This window comes from Rattus norvegicus, chromosome 14 (genome assembly GCF_036323735.1).
Source record: "Rattus norvegicus strain BN/NHsdMcwi chromosome 14, GRCr8, whole genome shotgun sequence".
Lineage (NCBI taxonomy): Eukaryota > Metazoa > Chordata > Mammalia > Rodentia > Muridae > Rattus > Rattus norvegicus.
The window spans coordinates 42,963,186-42,990,886 of NC_086032.1; the positions used below are offsets into that span (position 1 = coordinate 42,963,186).

General features: G+C 37.4%; 1 protein-coding gene across 5 annotated transcripts in view; it reads left to right on the forward strand.

Annotated features, from left to right (window-relative positions):
* The window catches only part of Pds5a (PDS5 cohesin associated factor A), a 99,007-nt gene that overhangs the window by 57,452 nt on the left and 13,854 nt on the right, over positions 1–27,701 (forward strand). For all 5 annotated transcript variants that reach the window (XM_039091918.2, XM_063273132.1, XM_063273131.1 and 2 more), the window contains 14 exons: positions 47–186; positions 1,890–2,005; positions 6,834–6,939; positions 8,554–8,714; positions 12,319–12,442; positions 13,397–13,555; positions 16,053–16,121; positions 17,556–17,692; positions 19,307–19,430; positions 19,681–19,885; positions 20,246–20,360; positions 23,749–23,881; positions 24,474–24,593; positions 27,324–27,386. In XM_039091918.2, the coding sequence (XP_038947846.1) occupies positions 47–186; positions 1,890–2,005; positions 6,834–6,939; positions 8,554–8,714; positions 12,319–12,442; positions 13,397–13,555; positions 16,053–16,121; positions 17,556–17,692; positions 19,307–19,430; positions 19,681–19,885; positions 20,246–20,360; positions 23,749–23,881; positions 24,474–24,593; positions 27,324–27,386 (1,772 nt within the window). The remainder of the gene's footprint in view (positions 1–46; positions 187–1,889; positions 2,006–6,833; positions 6,940–8,553; positions 8,715–12,318; positions 12,443–13,396; positions 13,556–16,052; positions 16,122–17,555; positions 17,693–19,306; positions 19,431–19,680; positions 19,886–20,245; positions 20,361–23,748; positions 23,882–24,473; positions 24,594–27,323; positions 27,387–27,701) is intronic.

Genomic DNA, 27,701 nt, shown 5'->3' on the forward strand with positions numbered 1-27,701 from the left:
ATGTACTTATCTTTTTTGTCTAATATTTATTTTCTTCATTTTATAGAGAATTTGCCTGACCCTGGGAAAGCACAAGATTTTGTAAAGAAATTTAACCAGGTTCTTGGTGATGATGAAAAACTGAGGTCTCAGTTGGAATTATTAATCAGCCCAACCTGTTCATGCAAGCAAGCTGACATTTGTGTGGTTAGTGAATCGTAATTTATATTTTTTAAATAATGTTCAGAAATCCATATAAATATATGTATTATATATATTTTTGTAACTGTATGGTAGATGCTAAATTATTTAGGACCATATCCAAATGGAACTAATTTCTCATCTCCTAACAACTCTCCAGTCAAATCCCGGGGGCAGGGTGGCAGATCTGAGGGAGAGACCATCCCTAGGAAATGACAAGATAAAATACTTGTTATTAAGATGTTCTGTCTGCATGCATTTCCTCCTGTGGTCTGTGAGCATAGGAACAAAGCCTGACAATAATGTGGTTGCAGTTAAGTCGTCACACACACGAGTTTTCATTGGAAAGAAGGCGGTTCCTAGGTAGATTTCCTGTCTTCTTGCACCATTCATTCATTTATTTATTTATTTAGGAAGCCAAGATCATTACAGAAACTCGGGGGAAAGCTCATTTTGCTCCTGTCTCCACCATTTATGTTATTATTACAGTTGTGACACATTATACTAAGACTAGGCTTAAACATGAATAAAAGATAAGCATTTTGGTTATTTACTTTTTACCCTTTTTCTGAAAAGGATTATAGGTGAAAATTTAAATATGCAATAAAGGATCAAAGATCACAATAGATGTTTTTACAAAATGGTCTGGGAACCTAAAACAGTTTTTATTCACTGTGGTGAATAAGTAAATGTAAATCTTAAAGGTAAACCCAGGTGTTTGTAATTAAAATATCCTGCAATGAATCCAGCAGCGAGAAATGTATGCAGTTAATGAATGCTTCTGGCTTTACAAAGTTGGACCTATTTATACTGAAAAAGAGAATGATAGCTGGGCATGGTAGTTCTTGTCTACGGTCTTAGCCATCAGGAGGTAAGGGCAAGAAAATCACCTTGAGTTCTGACCAGTCTTTAATTAATACCTTGGGAGATAAAGGTGCTTCCTGTTGTAGCACCTGCAGAAGAGTTTGATCCTGTACCCACGTGGTGGAAGGAGACAACAGAATCCTTTAACTTACCCTCTGATTTCCACAAACCCTCCATGGCATGTCCTTGTAGACATACACAAAATAAATAGATAGATGTAGTTTTAAGAAGGTGCTATTAGTTCCTGCTTTTCTCACCTTCCTATTAATAAGCACAGTGTAACTTTGTATATTATTTAAATTACCTCTGCCCTTTTATGTAAAATTACAAGACCCTGTAAATTGGGGTGGGGTGGTACATTGTGCTTATACAGGTCTGTTAAAAAGAAGAGGCAGCACCACCAAGTCAGGAACGGCTGCTGCATTTCTAGCTCGTGTGAATGAACATCTCTGTGTAAAGTAGAGGAGACCCAGGCTCAGTGCTGTTCTCAGTAGGAAGCTCCCAAATGAGTTCAGATCTGAAACCTCCAGTAAGGAGAGGACTGGGTGCTGAAGGTCGTTCTTCCCATACCAGTCATGGAATGCATGACCCACAAAAGCACACACACACACGCCAGTAGTAATAAATAAAATTTAAATTAACAATAGAAGGTAAGTACAAATCCCTCTTCTGTTCTCCACTGTTTTACGAGTGCTTACATGTATGTTTTCATCAGTGACTAACACAGACATTGTTTTCATTTTTTCTGGGTTCTGAATTTTTCAGTGATTGTTCTTTCTATAGTCATTCTAATTGTGAAAAATACGGAAGGCAAAAACTCAACAGTAAACCCTTTTCTTTCACAGAGGGAAATAGCTCGGAAACTTGCAAATCCTAAGCAGCCAACCAACCCCTTTCTAGAGATGGTCAAGTTTCTGCTGGAAAGAATCGCTCCTGTGCACATTGATTCAGAAGCCATAAGGTAAGACAGAAAGCACATGGACAGTACTTAGATGTCATTCAGAGTGACATGGTTGTGCGCTTAAGTGCCAGAAGACATATGCTTAAAACTCTCTCTAAATGGCAGAAGGTACCTGCCACTCTAATAGAAGGTTGGGCATTGAGGTATTATTTAAGGTTTTTTTTTTTTTTTTTTAAATATTTATTATATATAGGTACACTGTCGCTGTCTTCAGATACACCAGAAGAGGGCATCAGATCTCATTACAGATGGTTGTGAGCCACCATGTGGTTGCTGGGAATTGAACTCAGGACCTCTGGAAGAGCAGCCAGTGCTCTTAACCACTGAGCCATCTCTCCAGCAAGTTTTTTTAAGAGTACTTGCATTTAGGTTTATTCTGTATGTGCTAATTTCAAAAATCTGCAATACACATAACACACCAAAAAAAGAGAAAGTTTTAGTTTTGTGTGATTATTTACTAAGAGCTGAGCTTTCTTAAGCATTTAGTAGTCATGTGATAATCTTACCGCTTTTCAGTTGTGTGAGAACAGCATGGCATACTGAAAAAGAGGACTTGTCTTTTAGAAACAACCCTGACATTTTATTTCTAATGATTTGGTATTGTAAGTTTCTGGGGATGGCCTTGTCTTGCAGTGTCTGTGGAGTTGGACTCCTTTGTAGTACTCATTGATGCGGTGCAGATTTGGAGACCTAGTGCAGTACCTAGCACCATAGAAGCACTAGCTGACGGTGTCAGTCACTGTGGTGGTTACAGGAGCAGGCACACTAGGCTAGGGATCAAGTTTACCCTAACCGAATACCATTGGCCGGCAAGTTAGAAAATACAACTTTTTTCTTTTTAGCTTTAGAAACTGAAACTTTCAAGACCAAGATATTAACACCATTTTTTTTTTTCCTGAAGTCATTCTCCTTGTTTTCTAGACAGTCACCATCTTCAAACTGTCTTCAAATGATTTTTTCTCTGCATGCCCAGGATAAATCTGTGTTCTCCTCCTCTTAAGAAAATAGTGTTCATCCCAGATTAGGCTCATCCATTTATATGATTCCACCTTATGTAATTATTCCTTACTGCCTTATCTCCAGATATAGTCACAGTCTGAGGCATTGCTTTATATGTCAAAGAATCAATGAATTATTGAGCAACAAGTCAGCTTATAACTTGAGTTCCACTACTCTTAAGTTAAGATTTCCTGATCCGGGGTTGGGGATTTAGCTCAGTGGTAGAGCGCTTGCCTAGGAAGCGCAAGGCCCTGGGTTCGGTCCCCAGCTCCGGAAAAAAAAAAAACAAAAAACAAAAAAGATTTCCTGATCCAGTTTTCTACTTTGCAAATTAAAACAAAAAGAAAACCAAAAAATTTTGGGTCACAATGTTTGTTTATAATTAGTTTCAAAAAACATAGGAATATTATTTCTTTTCAGTATCCTTTGGTTTGTACTGTTCAGTGTCCACTTCTCCTGCCTTTTGTTCAGCCGTGCATATGTGCAGTCATAAGCACACATGTGTGCTGGGCATTTAGTTCACGACCTTTAGAATGTACGTTCTTTTCAATCAGGTTGGTCCAGCATCTGTAGCATCACGTCGAAGGGGTTAGATTAAAGATGCAATGTAGTAGAAGCAGGAACTTGAGTGTGCATATTAACTCTGAAATGGATGTGCTGTGACATCAAGGAATCTCACAGGGGTCATCATGTCAGCACATTACTATTGCTTGCTTCCCAGTGTTCAGACTCTTCTGAAATCTCATCACGAGTTATTTGATCTCAAAGAAGAACATCTTAGTTAATATTTCTCCCAGGCTACAATTTTGTAAGAATGTGTGTTTATTAATTTTTATGAGAAAAGCATGTTGTATATCTTGGAGTAGTAGCCTTTAATCTTAGCACTTATACAGTAGAGACAAATGGATATTTTAGTTTATATCCAGGCCCACCTGGGATACATGGGGAAATCCTGTTTCACAAAACAGCCATATTCCTTATATTTCTCCAAATCTTCACAAAATGCTATATTATAAATAAAGGTTTATTTTTTTAACTTAATGGCTTTGTGTAAAGCACATTGAATACTTAGTGAAGAATAAGTTACATAATCGAACTCTGTTGTGTTGTTACTGAGCCTTCAAAAATAAGCTATGTATCTGACGAGTGTTAAAAGGAAGTAGAAATTACTGGGATTAGCTAAGTGAGGACTACTGGGTATAAAGTCCAGCTCACTAGCCTTGAGTCTGGGTTACTTAGGTACTCTGAGCTTCAGTTTACCAGTGTCTGAAATTATAGCGATCATAATTATCACATTAAAATTATTGAGATGTTTTATGCATATATATCCATATTAAACAATACATAAAACACAGTGTAATACAATTTAACATGTCATGCACATAATATGCTGATTAGTATTTACACTTGTTTTAGATAAAAATAGCAAACAAAGAAAATGGGACAAAGAAATTAAGAAATATTTAGATAGGCCAGAGCTATAACGGAGTAGTATAGTTTGTGTGTAAAGGGGGGGGTGTGCTTCAAAAATAAGGTCAAGGTTCTTCTTATTTACTAATTTTGTGGTTAAAGGTTAGTCTATAGCACTGCCACACCATGTTTTGAGCATGCATTGTCCTTGCAGGGGACCCATGTTCAGTTCCTAGCACCCATATTAGGCAGCTGATAATCACCTATTAACTCTTCCTCTAAGAAATTTAATGCCATCTTCTGCCCTCTGCAGGCACCATGTATACACACAAAAAATAAAAATCAGTCTTTAAAGAAAGAGAGAAAAGAGACTAAAAGGTGGAGGGCCTACAGATTACCTACAGGTTAGATAAATGCTAACAAGCAGATGGCTTAGAAAAGAAGGGGAAAGTGCCCATGGCAGTGCAGTTTCTCTGGGCTAGCGGAGGTGACTCTAGAGCTCTGCTGTTACAAAGACTCAGGCTTGCTCCCCATGAGCTGCACCATACTGCACAAGACAAATGATAGAATTAGAGCACAGAAGACTGCAGAGCCCTGGTCCCCCTGGTCTCAAACTGAAGTTTGAGAAATGACAGGTATGAATACTTTCATAATTCTGATTGCTATAGGAGATAAGTTGAAATGTGAAACAATAAATACAGGCACCTTTAAGTAAAAAAAAGTGAGGGGTTCTTGAGCAACCTTACATTGATGCTAGGAACCAAACCTTGATTTTCTACAGGTGTGGTAGTACGTGATACCACTCACTGAGCCGTGTCTCCACACCCTTACCTTGTGATTTTATTTTACTTTGTAGTTCAGTTCATGCTGGCTTTTTGAACTTGTATTTTTCTTTCTTCATTTTCCCAAGTGCTAATATTGCAATTATATATCACACAATTCAGGTTCATACTTTGTATTTTAAATCCTTTATGATAACATATGTCTGAGATCCAGCTCTTAGCATGCAGAGTCAAGATTATCCTCTGGTAAACCTTGAATTCAGGGCCAGCCGCGCTATGTAAGGCCCTGTCTCAGCAACAACAAAAGTTTTTGATTTTCACCAGAAGTGTGCGCTAAACTCAGTTCCTCAGATTGCTGATCAGTCGTTAAGGGAGAGGCTAGATAATAATCAAAGACCCTGTCCTCTAAACAAAAACAAAGGGGATCTCTCTCTCTCTCTCTCTCTCTCTCTCTCTCTCTCTCTCTCTCTCTCTCTCACACACACACACACACACACACACACACACTTTCTTTTTTGAGACCACATTTTGCTGTATAACCCTAGCAGTCTTGTTCCGATATGTACCCCACACTGGCCTTGAATTCCTGACAGTAGTCCCACTCTAACCTCAGTTATTCCAGAATTACAGGTGTCCAGTTGTGTGGCATAGAGGATCAAACCCAGAGCTTGACAAGCTAGGCAGTGCTCGTACCTACAAACTGCATTCCCGATCTCATATTTGCTTTTGTTTTAAAGCTATCAATGTAGCCAGAGGATTTAATTTGATCCCTGTAAGTGTAGTCCTGTGCAATCCTACCAGTCAAGGACTGAGTCAAGCAGACCAAGCGAAGTCAGCCTGGAATATATCTGAGCCCTTGTCTCAGAAACAAGCAACGTCTGTTCTGTTAGGTAGCTTGATCTTAACGATCATGTACTGTTCTGTGGCAGTAAATATATTGAAAAGACAAGTAATTTCTTAAAGTCCACAGTTTCTAACTGCATGTTTGTAAATAAGCATGTTTTGGATTTATTGGTTCCATTATTAATTTCTTAGGACGGAATCACTGATTCTGTAAAGTAATTTCCTAGTGCAATTAATACTACTTTGTACATGTTCACTGCTAAGTCTTTGGAGTACATTACTGATTATGTGGCACATACTTGGAGGTCAATGTTACGGATCCTTGCCTTCCATCATGTGAGTTCCAGGAGTCAAACACGGTACATCAAGATTGGCAGCAAGCCCTTTACCCACTGAGCCATCTTAACCTGCCCCCTTACTATCTGAATTTTATTCTGAATGGCCATTTGCCCAATTTTCAACTATTTTTACATTGTTTTTATTAAAATATAGTCTTTATATATGAAAATTATTTGTATGTGTAAATATTGGAAGAGCTAATATTAATATGGATTAGATAGGATATTATTTAACTGGCTCATTTTTTCAGTCAAATTGTTACTAAAACACATTAAGTTTTGGGGGGAGGGTAATGTAAAAGTTCACTCATCTGTGGTGCAGTCAATGCTGATCCTCATGGTACAGAGATTTTTTTTGACCATGGTTCTTCTAGATTGTCTATCGTATTTTAGTTGGCATATTTTACTAAATTTAAGTAATCTCACTAACTTGCCTTACATTTCCTCATTTGATAGTGCACTAGTGAAACTGATGAACAAGTCGATAGAAGGGACAGCCGATGATGAAGAGGAGGGTGTCAGTCCAGACTCAGCCATTCGCTCAGGGCTTGAGCTTCTTAAGGTATTTCTTTTTGGTAATTTTGTCTTCATTAACTTCCAAAGAAAAATAAGTACATTCTTTTTAGGGTATGTACGAGGAGTCTTATTTTAAGTTAGGTTATTCAAAAGATTAAATTTTTCGGTAGGAATTACATCTTTTTATTTATTTATTTTTTTTAAAACAAGACTCTCTATAGCCCAGACTGGCATGAAATTCTCATCTATCCTTCTACCTCGTAGCCTGCCACACACTATGATTACTGATGTCTGGTAACATGCTTGGCTAGAAGTCAGATTTTATAAAAATAACTTTTGTATGGAAAAGTAATTATTTTACATCATGCAGTAGCATTTTAAATTTTTTTCATGATTATTTGGGATCCCTGTCATATTTGTGACTGTGTATGCTAAATAATCCAATCTTCTCTTTCAAAGAAACTGTACCTGAGGGGCTGGGGATTTAGCTCAGTGGTAGAGCGCTTACCTAGGAAGCGCAAGGCCCTGGGTTCGGTCCCCAGCTCCGAAAAAAAGAACCAAAAAAAAAAAAAAAAGAAACTGTACCTGAGGCAGTTGGCTGACATTTTATGTGGTATCATCTTTACCCTAGTTAAATGCTTTCTTTGAAAGGGTTGTCTTGGTCATGGTATCTCCGCACAGCAATAGGATAGGAACTAAAATAGACATATGGCGTCAGTTGTAGGCTAGTGATCAAAAGAGAAGTCAACTATACAACTTTCAACCTATTGAATAATGAGAAATGTTCCAAAAAATAAAACTGATAAATTTAAAGGGAAAATAATAGGCCAGCTGGCATCAAAGTATAAATTAAAGTTATAAATGTAAACATACTTATACAGTAACTATTACTTAATTTAAAACATTTAAAAATAAATGGGACATTTTAAAGCTATTCATGGTCTTAATAAATGCAAATGAATTCAGATTACCTATAAATATGAGCAAGATGTGACTTAAGACTTTGCCATATTATTGCAGGGAAAGGTTGCTTTCAGGAATAGGGAAAGCGTTCAGTGGTCCCAAGTTACTGAGTGGCCTGGGAGCCATTGTTCAACCGCACAGCTGGATGGGACACTAATTGAATTGAGTAAAACGAAGGAGAAATTGAGGCAAAAGTACATTGAAATCATAGTGAGACAAACTGAAGAAGAGATTAAGTAATGCTAGAGAGAACATTTGCAAGTGACAGGGATCAAACCCAGGGCACCAATCAAAAAAGAGAAGGCTTAGCAGTTCACACTATTCATTGATTGTTTTTCCAGAGGACCCAGGTTCAGTTTCTCCAGCATCTACATGGCAGCTCACCACTGTTTGTAACGCTAGCTCCAGAGGATCCAACACCCTTACACAGACATACATGCAGGCAGCACCAACGCACATAAGAGATTAGGAAGAAGATCGATGTCAACTATTTCAGGAAAGAGCCTGGACACACCACATAGGATTCTCCTTGAATCAAAGCAACTGCAGTGGTGGCTAAAATATGTCATGTATAGTCCAAGTGTTGTAGCTAGCATTTGTACATCAGAATGCTACATTTTATTTATTGGAAGAAATCTCCTTTTTAAATAGATTAGAGCTGTTGTCTGTACTCCTAAAGGTGTATCTGTTCCTCCAGGTTCTGTCTTTCACACATCCTACCTCGTTCCACTCTGCAGAGACGTATGAGTCCTTGTTACAGTGCCTAAGAATGGAGGACGACAAGGTAGCGGAAGCAGCAATACAGATTTTTAGAAACACAGGCCACAAAATAGAGACTGACCTTCCCCAGATACGGTCGTGAGTATTTTTTTTTTAACCTGGTAAACAAAGGTTTCTCTGTTTGGGAGTGATAGAATCATGATTTCTCTTTGATAGAAGAGATTGGCAACAGAAAGAAAACTACTCTCATGCTCTTTCCAGTTTTTCTTTCTTTTTTTTTTTTTTTTAAAGGTTTATTTATTATATGTAAGTACACTGTAGCTGTCTTCAGACACACCAGAAAAAGGCATCGGATCTCATTACAGATGATCGTGAGCCACCATGTGGTTGCTGGGATTTGAACTCAGGACCTCTGGAAGAGCAGTCAGTGCTCTTAACCACTGAGCCATCCCTCCAGCCCCTTTCCTGTTTTTCTTATGTTGTCTGTCTCCTGCCCCATCTTCACAATTAGGACAAACTGCACTGTCTGTATAGAAAGGACTTGGAAGTTTCAGTAATCAAAAGTTATCACAGAATTACATATTTATGTTTATGATTAATATATCTTTCTAATTTGTGTAGTTTTTTCTTTCAAGTTGACTATAAATTAGTGACCACCTTCCTGTCCTAAGCAAAGGAAAAAATGTATCAAATAGTAGTGTTCATCATAAAAATATTGAGTAGTTGCTTTGTAATTGATAATGGTAACAGCAGTCATAAGAATAAGTACACTTCTATATTTTCACTTGACATTTTGTGATGATGCTTGTGGTAAGGTGGGGAACATGAAAGAACACATTGATGTGTCCATTGCATCATATGTTCATTGGTAACATAAACATGAAAAATTCATGGTAAATCTAATAGGAACAATGCTTGTCTCATGATGTTAAAAATAGAACAAATGGGCTCCTGTAGATTTTATTAAATACAATTTACGTGGAACAAAAGGACTATCTAATCAGTCTTTGTCTTCAAAGAGCTCTGTGGTCTAAAATTTTAATTGTTTATATATCTATACATGCAAATCAAAAAGATCATTAGGGCCAGGCTTGGTGGACAGGTCACAAACCAGGCAAGAATGACCTTTAAATTGTTTTGCTGGGACTTGGGGGTGTTAAGTTCAGTTCGGCGGGAAGTACTTGCTTGGCACACGTGAGGCCTCTGTTCAAACCCCTGTGCATACAAAAGGAAAACCGATCATTAGCATGATAGGATGAAGTTTAACATTTTCTTCCAAGCTTGGAATATTTTACATTTTAAGGCAAGAGTCCTATTTTTAAAAGAGTGCTATATCGAATTAAGCATTGGAAAAAATAGGTATATGTGGAATAGTTAATTTTAGAATCAAAGATGGAAACCTATTCTTAAGAATAGTTGAGGGGCTGGGGATTTAGCTCAGTGGTAGAGCACTTACCTAGGAAGCAGAAGGCCCTGGGTTCGGTCCCCAGCTCCGAAAAAAGAACCAAAAAAAAAAAAAAAAAAAAAAAAAAAAGAATAGTTGAGGATAAAAGAAAAAGACACAGAAAAGCAAAAACACTAAAGACCTCAACAGTAATCCTGATAATACCACTGAATTATAACACTTTGGAAAAAACAAAACAAAAAAGTTCATTTGTTTTTGTATTGTTTTAGGCTTGCTTAAAAAAATATTACATATACCTACTGCTTGATCTAAATTGTATCTTCTGGGGACAAGGGTGGCTCAGCAGCTAACAGTGCACAGGCTTTGTTCTTACAGAAGCCCCTGGCTTGGTACCTAGCACTCACAGTAACTTTAATCCAACTCCAGGGCAGCTGACGCCTGACCGTCACAGGCACCTGTTCCAGTGTACATGCTCACATACGGGCATAGAAACAGACTTACGAGTTTGTTTACCTCTAAAGTATCATCTAGGCCACTACTTTTCTTTTAAGTTGGTTCTAGTCAGTAGCTACCACTTTCCTGTGGCAACAAAGACAAATAGAACAATTAAATAATGTTCATCATAAAATATTTACTGATTGCTTGGTAATACATAATGACAATGATCTATTAAGTGTATATTTAAGTGTATTTTCTTTAGTTATTCACTGGTATCAATAATGGTGAGCTTATGAATAAAAGACCAAGTGGTGCTCAGGGCTACTGAGGCTGGTTAGACGTGAAAATCCCTGCTCCGCAGTTCAGATCTCCCAGGAGATGGGCTTTAGACATTTACGAAGAAGTTTGAATTAAACTAGTTAGCATATTTCAGGATTTTTTGGGTTTTGGTTGAGGCGTATGTCTTGTGGTCTTGAATATTGCTATTAAGGTCTGTTATTAGACTTTTTATTTTACTGTAGGCCTTTGCATTTGATGACATCAACTTTTTGGCTTATAAAATAAAGTAGAACCTTTTCTATTTGTATTGAAGGTATAATAAGTAATTGCCGTAGAGTTTCATTGCTGTTCAGATTTTGTCTGATTAGCAAGGCTGGGTATGTGGCTCCATGCTGGTGTTTACAGTGTATGCATAAGAAATTTTGTCCCCTAGCATTTGGAGGTGGAGTATATGTTTGAGCCTAGGAAAATAAAAGAGTTGTTACTATTGTTTTATGAATACTTTTCTTCTTGATATGTATACATATTTTCTGGGTTCATATGAGTGTATGCCCTTCATATACATCTTTTGCTGTATGGTCAGCATTTATTGCTTTGTTCTATTTATTTTCATTGTTCTATATAAGTACTTCTAGTTTATCCTTCATCTTAGTGATTAAATGCATTTTTTTTCTTTTTTCTTTTTTTCTTTTTTTTATTTATTTATTTTATATATATGAGTACACCGTCGATGTCTTCACACACACCAGAAGAGGGCATCAGATCCCATTACAGATGGCTGTGATCAGCCATCATGTGGTTGCTGGGATTTGAACTCAGGACCTCTGGAAGAGCAGTCAGTGCTCTAACCACTGAGCCATCTCTCCAGAACCTTTTTTTTTTAACTTTCAAAGTCCAGCTTTATCCTCTCGTGTTCATGTAATCTTTGGCACTTTTAGTACATTCTTAGGTTTTTGCTTTCTTATCTTTGCTGTGCTATATATAATATTTATTTTCAAGTGCTAATATTTATTAATTGAATTAATCATGTTTTAAATAGCTAGAGTGGTAGCTGCACATGTCCTAGATGATTACCGAAACCTTTAGTTTGGGTTTACCAAGCGGTGTGGACCTGTCCCCATGCTCCCGTGCTCACGGGCTTCACTCCAGCTGTTTGGGAGCACTGGCCTCTTGCTACTTCCTCCTTGGCTACTTTGAAATAACAGAAGGGAATTCTGAAGGGGAACTGGAACATTAGGAATGTCTTCTTAGATGTAAATGTGAATATATGCCCTAGAGCAAGTCATGCATTACTAATTAAGGGTAGCTAGTTTTTTTTTTTTTTGGAGCTGGGAACCGAACCCAGGGCCTTGCACTTCCTAGGCAAGCGCTCTACCACTGAGCTAAATCCCCAACCCCTTGTTATTTTTTATATTCATGATTTAGTTTTAAAATGAAAATTGTTCACTATTGTATGTCTTGGTTTATGAAACAGAAGGAATTTTAAATCTTTCTGTCAATCAAATAATTTCTAAAACACCTTTGGTTACTAGCACACATCTAATAGGGTAAATGAAGATAAGAAGAACCTTAGAGATCTGTATGCTACAGAAAAACACAATTGTATTATTGTTTTTGCAGAACCTTGATCCCCATTTTACATCAGAAAGCCAAGCGGGGCACTCCTCACCAAGCAAAGCAGGCTGTGCACTGCATCCATGCCATCTTCTCAAACAAGGAAGTCCAGTTGGCACAGATTTTTGAGGTAATCATAGCACATAAAGCATGTTTTCATTGTCCAGCTCTGTGCTCTGTAGAGCTGGAGTCTAGGTTTTAAGGCTGTTTATGTCTCCCCACACTGATGTGGACTTCCTGAGCACTTATCTGACCAGCACTGTGTGTTCACTGTTAGTCTTGTATTTCGTATGAGAGGACTCTCCTTAGCCTGCTTAGTAATCTTGCCTCCCTGTATACGAGTCTTCTTGTCAGTTCTCTGTGTATGAGCTTTGAACAGACCCTGCTTCTTGAAAGGCATTCCTACTGTTACAAATTGGATATATGATTCCACAAACTCCTATTTTTAAAATTCAAGGTTGTTTAAGCTGTCTTCCTTCTTAGCATAGGGGAAAAAAATCCACCAAAATTAGAAGAAGAGAGATGTAGAATAATTCACGTGTCCTTATTTCTACTTCTTTTCCTTGGGCTTTATCTATTTTCTATATTTTTTCAATTTTATTGTCCTAGTTACTCTTATTACTGTGATTAGGCATTATGACCAAAGGAACTTACAAAAGAAAGCATTTAATTGGGAGCTTGCTTATAGTGTCAAAGGTTATGGTGGGGAGTCTGGCTTCTGGCATACAGAAGTAGCTGAGAGCTCACATCTGTCCCACAAGTTATGAGCAGAAACCTAGACACTGGGTCTGATGTGGGCTTTTGAAATTTCAAAGGCCATTTCCAGTAACTTACCTTTTCCACTTAGGCCACATCTTCTAATCTTCCTAAACTGTTACTGTAACTTTGAAACATGGGAACCTATGGGGCCTTTCTCATTTGAATCAGAATTACATTTCAGTAGGTGAACTAACAATATTTAAGATGGTTAAAATTAATTAAATACAATGTCAGTATATGACTTGGGCATGGTAAAATTATGAGAACTGTGGAATATCTAAATATTTATAAACCAATGGATAATTTTTTTCTTTCATTTTCATAGCCACTCAGTCGGAGTCTGAATGCTGATGTACCAGAGCAACTTATAACTCCATTAGTTTCACTGGGCCACATTTCCATGTTAGCACCAGATCAGTTTGCCTCCCCAATGAAATCTGTAGTGGCAAACTTCATTGTTAAGGATCTTCTAATGAATGACAGGGTAAGTTTCTAACTTAATTAAACCTTGAGTCTTGAGTTCAAAACTGTCTATATCTTTATCATGGAAACATCTCTTTTTCAGTATCTAAGAGGTGTGTGTGTGTGTGTGTGTGTGTGTGTGTGTGTGTGTGTGTGTGTGTGAGTGAGTGTGTGTGTGTGTGTGTGTGTGTGTGTGTGTGTGTGTAGAGCGTCACATGTTAGGTATGAAGTGACTGTTGTGCCCAAAAGCATCTAGCTCTTCTTCCCCTTGTATGAGTTTTGAAATACCGCACTACATCCTATTAATATTCAACTGTCACTTTATAGGTTTTTTAACGATTCTTTTTATGTTATGTGTATGAGTGTATTGTTTGCATGTTCTTCTATGCACCATGTGCGATATGCCTGTGGAAGTTTGAAAAAAGTCAGTGGATCACCTGGATATGGAATTATAGACATCTCCATGTGAGTGCCTAGAACATCAATTAGGTTATAGCAATTTTTCTTAAATACCGAATCATCTTTGTAGCCCCTACAGTGTACTTTTTTTTTTTTTTTTTTTACAGTGTACTTTTAAAAATGACCTAATGACCTGATAATCTAGAATTAGGGAGCGTGTAGACACAAGGCACATTTATGAATGTCTTTACTTTTAGTGTAACATCAAGCGCTCTAGACTCCTAGCTGAAGTTAGGGAAGGCAGGGATTGAGACCAAATCATTCACAGCCATCCACCATGTTAAGCATGGTTTGTGTTCTTGCTCAGGATAGGATCTAAGCTGTCACACCAGCTCACATCTGGCCATTTTTCCATTTTGTTTTTCAAGACAAGGTCTTGTGTAGTCCTGGTTGGCCTGAAACTGGGTATGTAGCCCAGGCTGGCCTTGAACACAGCAGTCATACCTACTTCTGCTCATAGTAAAATAAGTGTGCCACCATATCCTACCTGACTTCCTCTTTTCTTTCTTTCTTTTTTTTTTTTTCCTTTCCCCTGTAAAGTGGGGTTTTACTATATATGTTTGACTGTTCTAGAACTCACTGTGTTGATTTATTTGGCCTAAAGCTCACAGAGACCTGCCTGCCACTTCCTCCTGATTACTAGATTAAAGATGTGCACTACTATGCGCTATCCTTTAAAAAGTTTTAATTGCATTTACTCATCTAGTGTAGGGGTGCATGACAGTTTGCTTGTGAATGTCAGAAGACATCCTTATAGAGTCAGCGCTCACCTCCCACGTGGATCCTGGTGAAATCAGGGTGGCAGGCTTGATAGGAAATGCTTTTTCTCTTGAGCTCCCTTCACTGGCACCCAAGATAGATACATTCCCAAATGGAAACACCCACTAGCAATGTACTCAAGTTCCTTTAATATATGCCCACAGAAACTCTGCATGGTTACTATGGATTGAGCTAGGTATCTTATTGTCTGATACTTGTTCTTTTACAATATAGCTTTTACTTGGCTTTTTTCCCAGATTCATTTTATTGTATTATTGATCAAAATTTCATTTATTTTCTTCCTTGCTGAGAAACACTCCTTTGTACACTCCATATGTTTGTTTTGTTTTGTTTGTTTTGTTTTGTTTTTTTCTGTTAATTAACAGTTTGGTTTTTGGCAATTGTAGTTAATGTTAATATGTACCAAAAGTAAAATTTCTGAGTCATATGGTTATTGAACATTTTTTAGACCACCAACTGTTTACCATAGTGTCTGTTCTTTTTTTACCCTTTCACCAAACAAGTCTGTAGGTTCCAGTTTCTCCACATCTTTTTGAGAGAATAAATATAAAATGATGTTTTATTATGAATGTGGTATTCTTTTTTCTTTCTTTTTAATTAGAATCATTTTCTAAGGCTTATTTGCCATCTGTGTATCTTTTGGGAGAGTGATTTATTCAGATCCTTTAGTACTTTTGTTTGTTACTGTTGAGATAATAGGTTTTGATGATTTCCAGGTAATGGTCTCATGTAGCCCAGTTTGATTTGAATTCAATGTATAACAAAAGCTGCTCTTTAGGTCCTATATCTCTGCCTCCTTCCTGAATTCTTGGATTAAAGCATTCATTGCTGTGCCAGCAACATTTATTTGTATATTTCGGATATTAAATGTATTTGTTAAGTGCACAGTATTGAAGATTTCCTGCTGTTATCTGTTGAGAGTTTAGTGTTTTCCTCTTTAGGTGATGTTCTGTAGTAGTATTACTATCTAACAACATTCTTAATTTTCGCCAAAACATGGTGTTAGTGTTCTTAACAAAATGAATTGGCTCATAGAATAAAAGGGTAGTTTTTGTTTTGTTTTTTAATAAAAAGGTTTTCCCCTCCTCTTCTATTCCATTGTTGTGCATTTCTGGTCTTGCTTTATAGTCTTGGTTACTATAGGTTTGTGTTGTATGTTTTGAGGTAAAAAAAACATGACTCCTCTAATTTCCTTCTCCGTTTCTAAGTCTTTTTACCTGCATATTTTCACACTTTGTAGTAATCAGTATGGAAAACTAAATTTCTTCTATTATCTATAGTCAACAGGTGAGAAGAATGGAAAATTATGGTCTCCGGATGAGGAAGTATCTCCTGAAGTGCTAGCAAAGGTACATTTGCTTAGGTGTTAATGACCTGCAGGTGAAAAAGGGAACTGCTTATAGGTATCATGGGCTTTTTAAAGTTATAGCTAGTGAACATTTTCTAGTGGGCTGCTTTGTGTGTGTGTGTGTGTGTGTGTGTGTGTGTGTGTGTGTGTATGCATGCATGCATGCATGCATGCACATATGAGTGCAGATTCCCTCAGAGACTGGAGGTAGTCAGATCTAAAGCTAGAGTTACAGATGATTTTGAATTACTTTATGTGGGTTGGGACCCATGCGGGTCCTCTGGTTGAGCAACTAGTGCTCAAAACTGCTGGGCCCTGTCTTCAACCTCAATGCGCTTTATTGTAAAATTCATTGTAAATTAATACTGCTCTAAAGACTTGCAGTTGCTACTGTTATCTGTGGAGTTTTGTTCTGTTTTGTTTGGCATGACTTGGTACTGGAGATTTAACCACATCCTCAGTTCTGACACTGAGTACACTTAAATATATGAGCCTATATATTACTTTCTTAGTCATATATTTTCTCTGACTTTTGTCAGATTGTGTGTGTGTGTGTGTGTGTGTGTGTGTGTGTGTGTGTGTATGAAATAATACTTAGATGTTTAGCTCTTTGTATATATTGATAATAATCCTTCAGATAATTAAGGCCACAAATAATTATGTAAGTGCCAACGTTTTAGTCAAGATATTTAAGGCGAACCAGAATTGATTTATTCAATAGTTTTCTGATAATAATATATCATCTAAATAATTGTTTTTAATCAGCATTTTGGCTGTTTTTAAGTTTTCGAAGAGTTTTGAAGATACTGTACTTTTTATGGAGTTACATTAAAGTGTATGATGATTAGATTAGGAGAGTTAGCACATAGAATTTTCTTGTATTGAAAATGTCCATAGTTATCTTTACTTGCAACTTTTGAAATGTAATCATTGTTAAAATGCAATTATTTAATTGTTCCAAGAAAGCCAGGGCTTTGTAGAGAGTCATGGTCTTTACACAAACCCAAATAATAAGTAAACAAATGAATACATAAAAATTACTGTACCAGTTCAGCATCCATTCTCCTTCTTCCTACCTACTATCTAGAAATTAATGATTGAAATATATATATTTAAATTATATATTTTTAAGTAAGTACAAAAGTCTTATTGTATCAGAAATCTGTGGGGCAAGGCTTGAATGAGTTATCAATCACGGAATGTCTATCTTTCGCTCTCTCTGTTGGAAATAAGAGCATGGGCAGCTGTGGGGCAAGTGCATGGACAGGCGAACAGAGTGGTGATCTCTTCTGTCATTCTTCTTCCTCATTGCCGTGGGTAATACATTTCCATTGGTAGCATGAGTAGAGTTGCTAATAATCAAGTTAATCTAAATTAGGCTTCTCTAATTAGAATTTTAAGTGCCTTCTATTTTTAGCATGTTGATATTTTGTAGGTACAGGCAATTAAACTTCTGGTAAGGTGGCTGTTGGGTATGAAGAACAATCAGTCCAAATCTGCCAACTCAACTCTGCGGCTGTTATCAGCCATGCTGGTCAGTGAGGGGGACCTGACAGAGCAGAAGAGGATCAGGTGAGGACTCTTCCTTCCAGGCTCTTGGTACCCAAGTTGGCTGAGAGTTCACTAATACTGAGTGCTTTAATTGTGCTTTAAGCTATGGATTTATCTCTCTTAAATATATTGAAGAATAGTTTTCTCATTTCCAAAAACTATCCACATTTTCTGCATAAGCCATTTTTTGTTGAATTTCTATTCTGTATCACTATTAGAAGTGTAGTCAGATCACCCCATAATATGATTGGACAAATGGAATGACTCACAGTGGTTGTTCAAAAAAGGGAAGGGGTGGCAGGAAAAGCCTTCTGGCAGTTTCATGGAAAGTTTATACATGCTGAAAGAAAAAAGATCAATAAATTAATTCCCAGTTTTCAGTGTAGTCTAATCAAGGTCTCCTTTTTGTTCCTTACATGAAGAAATTGCCATTTTCCTTGTATCTTTTAAATGGTTTTCATCCGGAGCACCAGCTGTGGGAAATCATGATGTCTCTTTAAATTTATGTCAGAGCACACAAATTCTATTTTTTTTTCATGCATCAAGTATTTAGTACCCTTAGACACTAGGTGCTGTTGTGTTGTTTAAAGATAACATTAATTTCTTCCTCAAAAAAATCTGCTTTAAGAGATACATAGGGAATTATATATATATATATATATATATATATATATATATATATATATATAGTTCGTTATGCTTAGTGGTTTGATAAATTGAAGTGATAATGCAAAAATAAATAAAACCAAACATTTTTATGATAAGCCAACAGAAGTTTTATATCAACAAAATGATTAGAGTTGGGTTGCCAATAGTGAGACTCCTATTTGGCCTGTCTTAACTATGCTGAAGTGCTTCGCAATGTAAGTCACACAGCTCGGTGACCCTTAGTGCACAACCCACACAATGCAGTTGAAGACTAAATAGTATCATCACTTGACCTCTTTGTTGACCTATTTGTTTAACTATTTGTTCTTTTAAACTGAGTAATGTGTCCTAAACTTAAGTAATATCTTTTCCTTATCAAATTGAAAAAAATTTTGGGGAATTTTTGCTTACTCACTGGGAAATAAAATGAATTCCGCCCTTACTCTGCTTAGGAGTTGATCCCATCTTTGTGGAGTAGTTTATGTCTGCCCCGTTGACGCTGATACTCCACATTCATGAGACATGATGAAGTCACTCATCTCTACGACCTTTCCTCTACCTGCTCTTCCTTTGCAATTTGTTTACCACCATTCATACAATCTGTGCGATTGATGTGGTCTTAATTATTGGTATAAATGTATATGATGTACCATCTAGATTTAACATGATGATTGGCTTCTTTTGCTTTGGTTTGTTTAAATCAATTTTTCACAGTGACTATGTATTGACATAGGGATACAGATTGTGATGAAACTGGCCCTTATTAGCACTGTCAGTAGTTGGATTGGTAGAGTAAGCAGGGTTCCTTGGTTGGTTTTGAGCACAGTGACTTAAACCTTTTCTGTAGGTTGAATTAATGAACTCAAAGTAACCGCCTTTATCTGCACATTAAGTTACCTCCTACCAATCTCACACTCAAAACGCAATCAGAATTTTATATGTAATAATGGTTATAGGAAATGTTTATTTCTTTTTGTTTATTTATAGTAAATCTGATATGTCTCGCTTGCGATTAGCTGCTGGTAGTGCCATAATGAAGCTTGCTCAGGAACCTTGCTACCATGAAATTATTACCCCAGAACAGTTTCAGCTCTGTGCACTGGTTATTAACGTAAGTGGAAAAGTTACTTCAAATCCCAGTCTTGAGTTTGATTGTATTCACTTTTCTCTGAGTAAATGCGTTTGATATATGAATATACAACAGAAGAGATTGTTTCCATTCCTTCAGTAAATCATCATTTAATTCTTTACCAAAGAAAGTCGGTGTGTGTGTGTGCGTGCGCGCGCGCGTGCGCTTGCCCATTTGTATGTGTAGAAGTATGTTTACCCATCTTGTGTATCCTTGTTTTTTGCTGATACAGGATGAGTGCTACCAAGTAAGGCAGATATTTGCCCAGAAGCTTCATAAAGCCCTTGTGAAGTTACTTCTCCCATTGGAGTATATGGCGATCTTTGCTTTGTGTGCCAAAGATCCTGTGAAGGAAAGAAGAGCACATGCTCGCCAGTGTTTATTAAAGAACATCAGCATACGCAGGGAGTACATTAAACAGAACCCCATGGCTACTGGTACGTACTTGGTAATTCAGTGTATGTCAGAGAGAAGCACTTGCCCTACTACTGTAGTTTATACAAAGATGGTTACCTGGATATCATGTTATCATAGTTGTAGTATGTGCAGAAGTAACTGAAGTCTTGTATTGGAGTCATTTATTTAGCGTGAACGTTTTGGGTAATTGTGTTTCCTTATATTGTCGTTAGTGTGCTTTAGTATGTGTACGTTACTCAGAGTATCTACACTTTTCTAACTTGTCCAGTCATCTGTGTAATTGCACAAGGAATAGTGAAGGGAAATAGAAGCAAATGGTTAGAACTCTAACAAGGACAGCATTTATAAAAGTTCTTGTTAACTGTGATGTTTTCATTTAGAGAAGTTATTATCATTGCTGCCTGAATATGTGGTTCCATATATGATTCACCTGCTAGCCCATGATCCTGATTTTACAAGATCACAAGATGTTGATCAACTTCGTGATATAAAAGAGTAAGTCTGTGTTTCAGGAATTCTACAAATTGTGTTTATTCCTAATTTTTTAAATTATTATTTTCATTGTAATTCTTATGATTCTGAAATTTCTTCTTTTAAAATGATTTTTTAACTATTTAGTGTGTGTGAGTACACTGTAGCTGACTTCAGATACACCAGATCAGATCCCATTACAGATGGTTGTGAGCCACCATGTGGTTGTTGGGAATTGAACTCAGGGCCTCTGGAAGAGCAGTCAGTGCTCTTAACCACTGAGCCATCTCTCCAGCCCAATTCTGAATTTTCTTTATTTACTGTTAAGTTTTAAAAAATTTTTTTTCAGAACTATTTCCATTTAACCATCCCTTTCGTAGCCTTGTTTGTTTTATATTTATACTTATCTAAGTATTGAAACAGATTAATAAGATATTTTGTGTTTTGTTTTGTTTTTTGCTTTTCATATTACAATGGACTTTAGTTTGGTTATTTATAAAACTATATGATGACAATTTCTCCCCATGGATTAGGAATTTTACTTATTCATTTGTATAACTTTTAGAACCACTCTTTTCCTTAGCAGAGATCCTTAGTACTGTGGATATCTCCTTTGGTCCTTTTCCCTAGTGTGCATGGGGCTCTGGGTTAGACCAAGGATGCTAGCATGTACCTTTGATCTTTCTACTTGTAAGTAGAAACAGAAAGGTCAGATTCAGGCCAGCCTGGATTACTTGAGACTATATCTCTTAAATACAAGGGGTTAAAGAAAAAAGTAATCGTTGCACAATAAAAAATAGCTTGAGGGGCTGGAGAGATGGCTCAGCGGTTAAGAGCACCCGACTGCTCTTCCAGAGGTCATGAGTTCAATTCCCAGCAACCACATGGTGGCTCACAACCATCCGTCATGGGATCCGATGCCCTCTTCTGGTGTGTCTGGAGATAGCTACAGTGTACTTATATATAATAAATAAATAAATCTTTAAAAAAAAATAGCTTGAACAAGGGGCCATAAATTTGAAAGACAGCAAGGAGTAGTAAGCATGTAGCAGTGGTTGAAGGGAAGTGGAGTGGAAAATAATGTGGTTACAATCTCAAAAATGTGTTAATTACCCAAATGTTTTCTTATCTCTAGGTGTTTCATATACACTGTAGGAAGAATGGATTAAAGGAGGCTGAGAATTGTGTCTAAAGAGCTTTAGGAAACTTTGTCACGTGATACTTTCCCTCTGTTGTGCTCCATGGGAGAGTGTGTGTATTCTTAGTCCCAGGGAAGGCCGGAGAGGGTGTTGAGTTCTCTGGAACATGAGTTAGCGATAGTTGTCAGCTGTCATGTGGGATCTGGGAATGGAATGTGGGTCCTTAGGAAGGATAACCATTTTCCCTAAACATTGAGCCATCTCTCTGAACCACCATTGCTATATTTTGTCTTGCATTTGTAAATTAGTATCATTTGATGGAATTGAAGTATTATAATTTTCTATGTCAATCAGCAAATCTTAATCCTGTATTGGATTCAGCATTCATCTGTCTCTCTTTTTTTTTTTTTTTTTTTTTTTTTGGTTCTTTTTTTCGGAGCTGGGGACCGAACCCAGGGCCTTGCGCTTCCTAGGTAAGCGCTCTACCACTGAGCTAAATCCCCAGCCCCCATTCATCTGTCTCTTAATCACTTTGGTCACTTAAATACAAGTAAGCCATGATGTGGTTGCTGGGATTTGAACTCAGGGCCTCTGGAAGAGCAGCCAGTGCTCTTAACCCCTGAGCCATCTCTCCAGCCCTGTTTTTTTTAAAGATTTGTTTATTTATTTTATGTATATGAACACACTATTGCTGACACACCAGAAGAGGGCTTTAGATCCAATTACAGATGGCTGTGAGCCACCATGTGACTGCTGGGAATTGAACTCAGGACCTGTGTGTTTGAAATCTTAAACCTTTTTTTTTTTTCTGTAAACTTTTAAAAGGAATAAGCCTCATACTCTTAAGGCAGTGAAACTACTTCCTGATTATCTCCTATCAGTAATTCAAATGCTGTTGGACCCTGTGAAAGGATTAAGAGTTTTACAAGTTAATAGGATAGAGGATTCTGAAGCCGTAGAGTAAATGGACTTAACAAAGTGTCTGCTTTATCATGCTGAGTGCCTCAGCTTCCTTATGCAGTGCAGCTCCAGTCATCGCCACCGTGGTGCAGTACAATTGTGCTTGCTCATGTAATGCTGCTTTCATACACAGTTGCTCAGAAGAAGCCTGCTGCATTTGTCATACGTGTTTTATAAAAGTATAAAGTCAGACCAGGTTTTTATCCTGATTCCATCTTTTTATCGTAACCTTGAGGTACTTGATCTCTCTTTTATAAAAAAGACAGAAGGTCTCTAGAAACTGTCTGTACCTATGAAATCCAGTGGAGGGGGTTTGTGTTTGTTACATTTTCTGCTTCAGTGCTTTGATGGCCTGCAGTCTGTTCTCATCTAAATAGAGCTCTGCCAGACTTAGCAAATGTAGGCACTTTTACTTTCCTTGTGCACTCTTAAACTAGCTTAACTCAGCTGTGGTGAGGAGGGCTTGAATCTGTACCTCAGGCGTGGGCCATCATGCCTGGTGGGCTCCATGCCTAGCCCTCACATAATGTTACAAATTCATTCTACCCTTTCAGTGGTGAAAAGCAGGGACTCTTACTTGTAAATTCTTCTGGAAATGGACAGAACCCAAGTCCGCCCCCAGACGTGTCAGTTTCCCCAAGTGCTGCTCGTGTTTAGTAAGGATTGTTGTTTGCTCTTCTCGGAAACTCACGTCTCATCCTCTGTGTATTCATGCCTATGCTGTGACAAGAACACATGGCAAGAGCAGTTTTATAAGAGACCACTTAGCTGCCTGGTTGGTTACCACCCCTAATAGTCTCATACTGCATGAGGCTTACCATATCTTATCAAAATTTACGTAGTAGTGTCAAGCCTGCATAGCTTGCTCTGTGCCAAAGGTAAGTAGTCTGCTTGCTGACCTGTTTATCTCTACTGTAGCTTAAAATACATTACCGTGTGAGAGTTTGTTGAGAGCCTCTATTGCTTTTATGCATGTTGTTAAACTGTAAGAAAGTTCTCACTGTAAGCAGTTCTATTTAAATATTTTGTGACTTTTTCCTCTTGAGCCAGCTAGATAGTGGATTGTACCTATGATCTTCACACTCAATGAAAGATGATTTCAAAGCTATACAGTGAGTTGGAGGCCACCTTGGGTTATAGGAGACCCTATCTTTTTTAAAAAAAAAAAATCCACTTCAATTGATATCATTAATGAAATGATATGTTTTTATCTTGATAATTCTGTTATGTAGAGAGCCAAACTTTTCATTAAAGACAGTCTATTGAACAAAAAATCATCTTCCTTTACCCTCTCCCATGTCTTTTCTCCTTAGGTGCCTGTGGTTTATGCTTGAAGTTTTAATGACAAAGAATGAGAACAACAGCCATGCATTCATGAAGAAGATGGCAGAGAATATCAAGCTGACCAGAGACGCCCAGTCTCCAGATGAAGCCAAGACAAATGAAGTAAGAAATGGATTCATAGGAAAGTACACCAACCAGTCTAAGCTATAGTGTCTATTAAGATATAGTTATATAACTTCTTAATTTTTTTTCAGATTTTTTTCTTTTTTTAGTGTATATGAGTGGTTTGCACGTGTGAATGTGTACCAAATGTGTGCATGGTGCCCATGGAGGTCAGAAGAGGGGCCAGACCCTGGAAATGGAGTAGGGGGTTGCAAGTTTTCATGTGGGTGTTGGTGACCAACCTCAGAATATCTACTGGAGCAACAGGTGCTGCCAAGCCTTCTCTCCAGCCCCCTTGCTAATGTCTATACTCACAAAATTTGTTTTTCTTGAAACCTTTAACATTCTAGAAAGGCATTAGCACTTAAGACATATACAAACTGATAAAACATATAGCACTTTCTGGTACAAACTTCTTTCCAGGGAGAGAAAATGGATACTTTTGGTTTGCCTTTACTGGGAAGCTAAAGAATACTGAGCAGAAATCATCTGTAAAGAAACAAGTAATCACTTGTATTTTACAACTTGAATTTGTACGTGTGATGGAATTGGTACTTAGATCGTTATGTAATTCTTTTTTCTTACTCTCTAGAAACTTTATACAGTTTGTGATGTGGCTCTGTGTGTTATAAATAGTAAGAGTGCTTTGTGCAATGCAGACTCACCAAAGGACCCAGTCCTCCCAATGAAATTCTTTACACAACCTGAAAAGGTAATTTTCCTCACATAATTTCTCTGTCATAGTTAATAAAGTGATTTAAATTTCAATCAAAACTGATGATGAATATTGGATAGTTTTAAGGTCAGAGTAAAAGAAAAAGCCTTTTATCTTACTAAAGATTGGAAGACAGGTAAACTTTCTGTTACTGTATTCATTCTGCATATAGGAGAAGCTTTCAGATTATAAATTTATCCTTTTTTATTAAAATAAGTACTACTTGTGTTTGTTTTTACTGTGTTTATGTGTGTTCTGGAAATTACACCCAGGACCTTGCTGCATATGCTGGACCAGAAGCTCTAGAAGGAGCTCTGGCCCTAGCTGAAGAAAGCTTTGCATAGATTGGACCATGGTTTCAGGCTAGACGTGCTGCACACTTGGCATGAAGGTACTCACACTGAGGCAGGAGCATCATGAATTCCAGCCCAGAGGATGGATGGGTCAATAGATGGAGGGGAAGAAGAGACATTAGGATATTTATAGTTTTACATGACTCTATTAAATGAATGTTAGTTAATGAGCAACTCGAGTCAGTACTCTGTCCTTGCATCAGCTGGGTTTCACGGGTTGGAATTAAGATTGAAGGTCTCTAACAAACAACCCTACCCACTGAGTCAGTTTCCTTGCCCACTTTTTCTGATATCACATGCTGCTTTCTTTCTTTCTTTTTTAATATACGTTATTTTATTACAAATTTAGAAAAAAAAATGCAACCTCCTAAAAAAAATTCCTTTTATTGGTAATACAAATTCCTATGATTTTTTTTTCTGCTACCATAAGAAATTAAAGAAACCATTAAATATTTGGAAACATTCAACATCAAAAGCTTTAAATCTAACTGTACGTTATATGTAGCCCCTGACAAAGCTACAGACTCTTTTTAAAAGGTATTTTCTCTACAAAGAATCTCATCAGCTATACACAAATCCTGTACAGTTTCTGTCCTGAGGCTGATGTTGAGCTGCACTTGAATTTCACATTCTTAGCAAAATAATTGTCTGATCTTTTTTTTAACATTGCTTTTAATCTAGTAATGTCAAACACTAGTGTACCAGACTTGTACACATTTGTTTGTTTTTTTGTTTTGCTTTGTTCTGTGTGTCAGTTTTTTTTAAGCTTAAAGCTTTGTTTTATAAATGAAATTATATGCAGAGAGCAAAGCACAGAGAGGTAAACAAAATACAGCTTAACTCTTAGTAGATACCTTTAATTTAAGCCCCTCGTTCAACTCTGTCACAACTCTGGGCAGATAAATTTTCTTTCTTTCCTTTTTTTTTTTAAGGATTTTTTTTTCTTCTTTTTTTTCGGAGCTGGAGACCGAACCCAGGGCCTTGCGTACGTGTGCAGTGTACAATTAGTAAGCCTGCCCTCTGCACCCTACTGCCCCAACTGTTATTTTCCTAGGTTAGGTCTTGCTGTATTGCCAAAGGTTTATCTTGAACTCCTGATGGCAGCTTATCACACTGCTCCAGACTCTCAATTGAATGATGGTTTTGATATTGGTGTAGATGTTTGTGACACTATTGTATTTTATTTGTAACACCCAGAATATTTAGTAAGGAGAATGGAGAATCATCAGACATTTTGTATGGTGGTGTACAGCTTTAATGCCAACACTGGGGATCAGGTGGGCCTCTTGTGAATCCAAGACCAGTATAGTCTACATATCTAGGTCCTGGTCGACCAGAGTTCCTCCTTACCCCCATCCCCTAAAAGCTTAGATTTTTGACATAGTTCAGGAAAATATCAGTGTTCACAGTTGATTTAAATTGTTTATTAACTAACTGGTATCACTACTGTAAAGGGATTATTTGTTTATGTAGTTGTATTGTGGTGAGTTTTTGTCTTTTATATAAATATTAAAGTTCTAAAGAAATAAGTATCTCTTTTTTACTCAGGGTCATTATAGCTCAGGGTAGCCTCAACTTGATCTTCTTGCCTCTGCCTCCCAGTACTGGGAATATAAGCATCCATCACTCTACTCATCTTGAAAGACTTTTAGATAAGATGATAGGTACTCAGTTTCCCAGTACCAATAACTGCAGTGGATTATGGAGGTGTTTAATGAATATAAGTGCCTAGGATTAGCCTGGCAGAAGGATAAGCCTGGCAGAAGTTTCTGAAACCCTACAGTTGGTCTATAGGAGACTGCCTCAAAACTACAAATTTAAGGCGTCAACGAATAAATACTGTCTATTTTATCAGCTGTAAAGTAGATTTTATAATATTAGAGGTGGTAATCATACTTTGAACAATATCAAAAACTAGGAATGAAGTTTATTTAAAACGCTACAAGTGATTTTCACAGGCACAGTAAACACATGGTGCATTCAACGCAGATGCAGGCAAAATGCTCATAAACATAAAAATAAAATATGTGTTGCTGGTTGTGGAACCCCATTCCTTTATTCCCAGCACGTTAAAGGCACCACATTAAATCTTAGGACTGCCATGTCTCAAGACCAGCAAACTAAAGAATTAAAATGTTGAAAGGTGGAGGATATTATGTCACTGGGTCACAGCAAATTTCTTGCCAAGTGTGTGCAGTTCTCTGGTGCAGTAGTGCTCACTATGGACTTGAAAATACACCTCCTGCCTTTGTCCAGGTCGTCGTACCATGTGTGAGCAGAGTGCGTTGCTGTTGCAAGGCAGGGCCTGACAACGCTGAGGTGATGACAGTGCTCAGTTTGCTTGGTTTTGTTCTTTCTTTCTTCTTTTTAATAGGACTTCTCTAATGACAAAAGCTATATTTCGGAAGAGACAAGAGTTCTTCTGTTGACAGGAAAGGTACTGTATGTTTTCTGCTTGGGGTTTTGTTTCGTGGGCTGTATTTCTTTTCTCTGCCCCCAGGCTTGTGGGCACGCAGTGTGCATTGCTACAGTCTGAATATTCTCAGACCTGTTTTGCAATTAACCACTGTTCAGAGCCATTGCATTGCCACTTACTCTTAAAAGTGGTGAAAAGCTCAAATTTACTTAAAATTCGTAGGACAGATTTCTATAAATAATAGAACAATAAGAAGATAAGAAAGGCGTTGTTGGCTCATGAGTTTACTCCCGGTACTCAGGATGTAGATTTGTCTGTCATTTCAACGCCAACAGA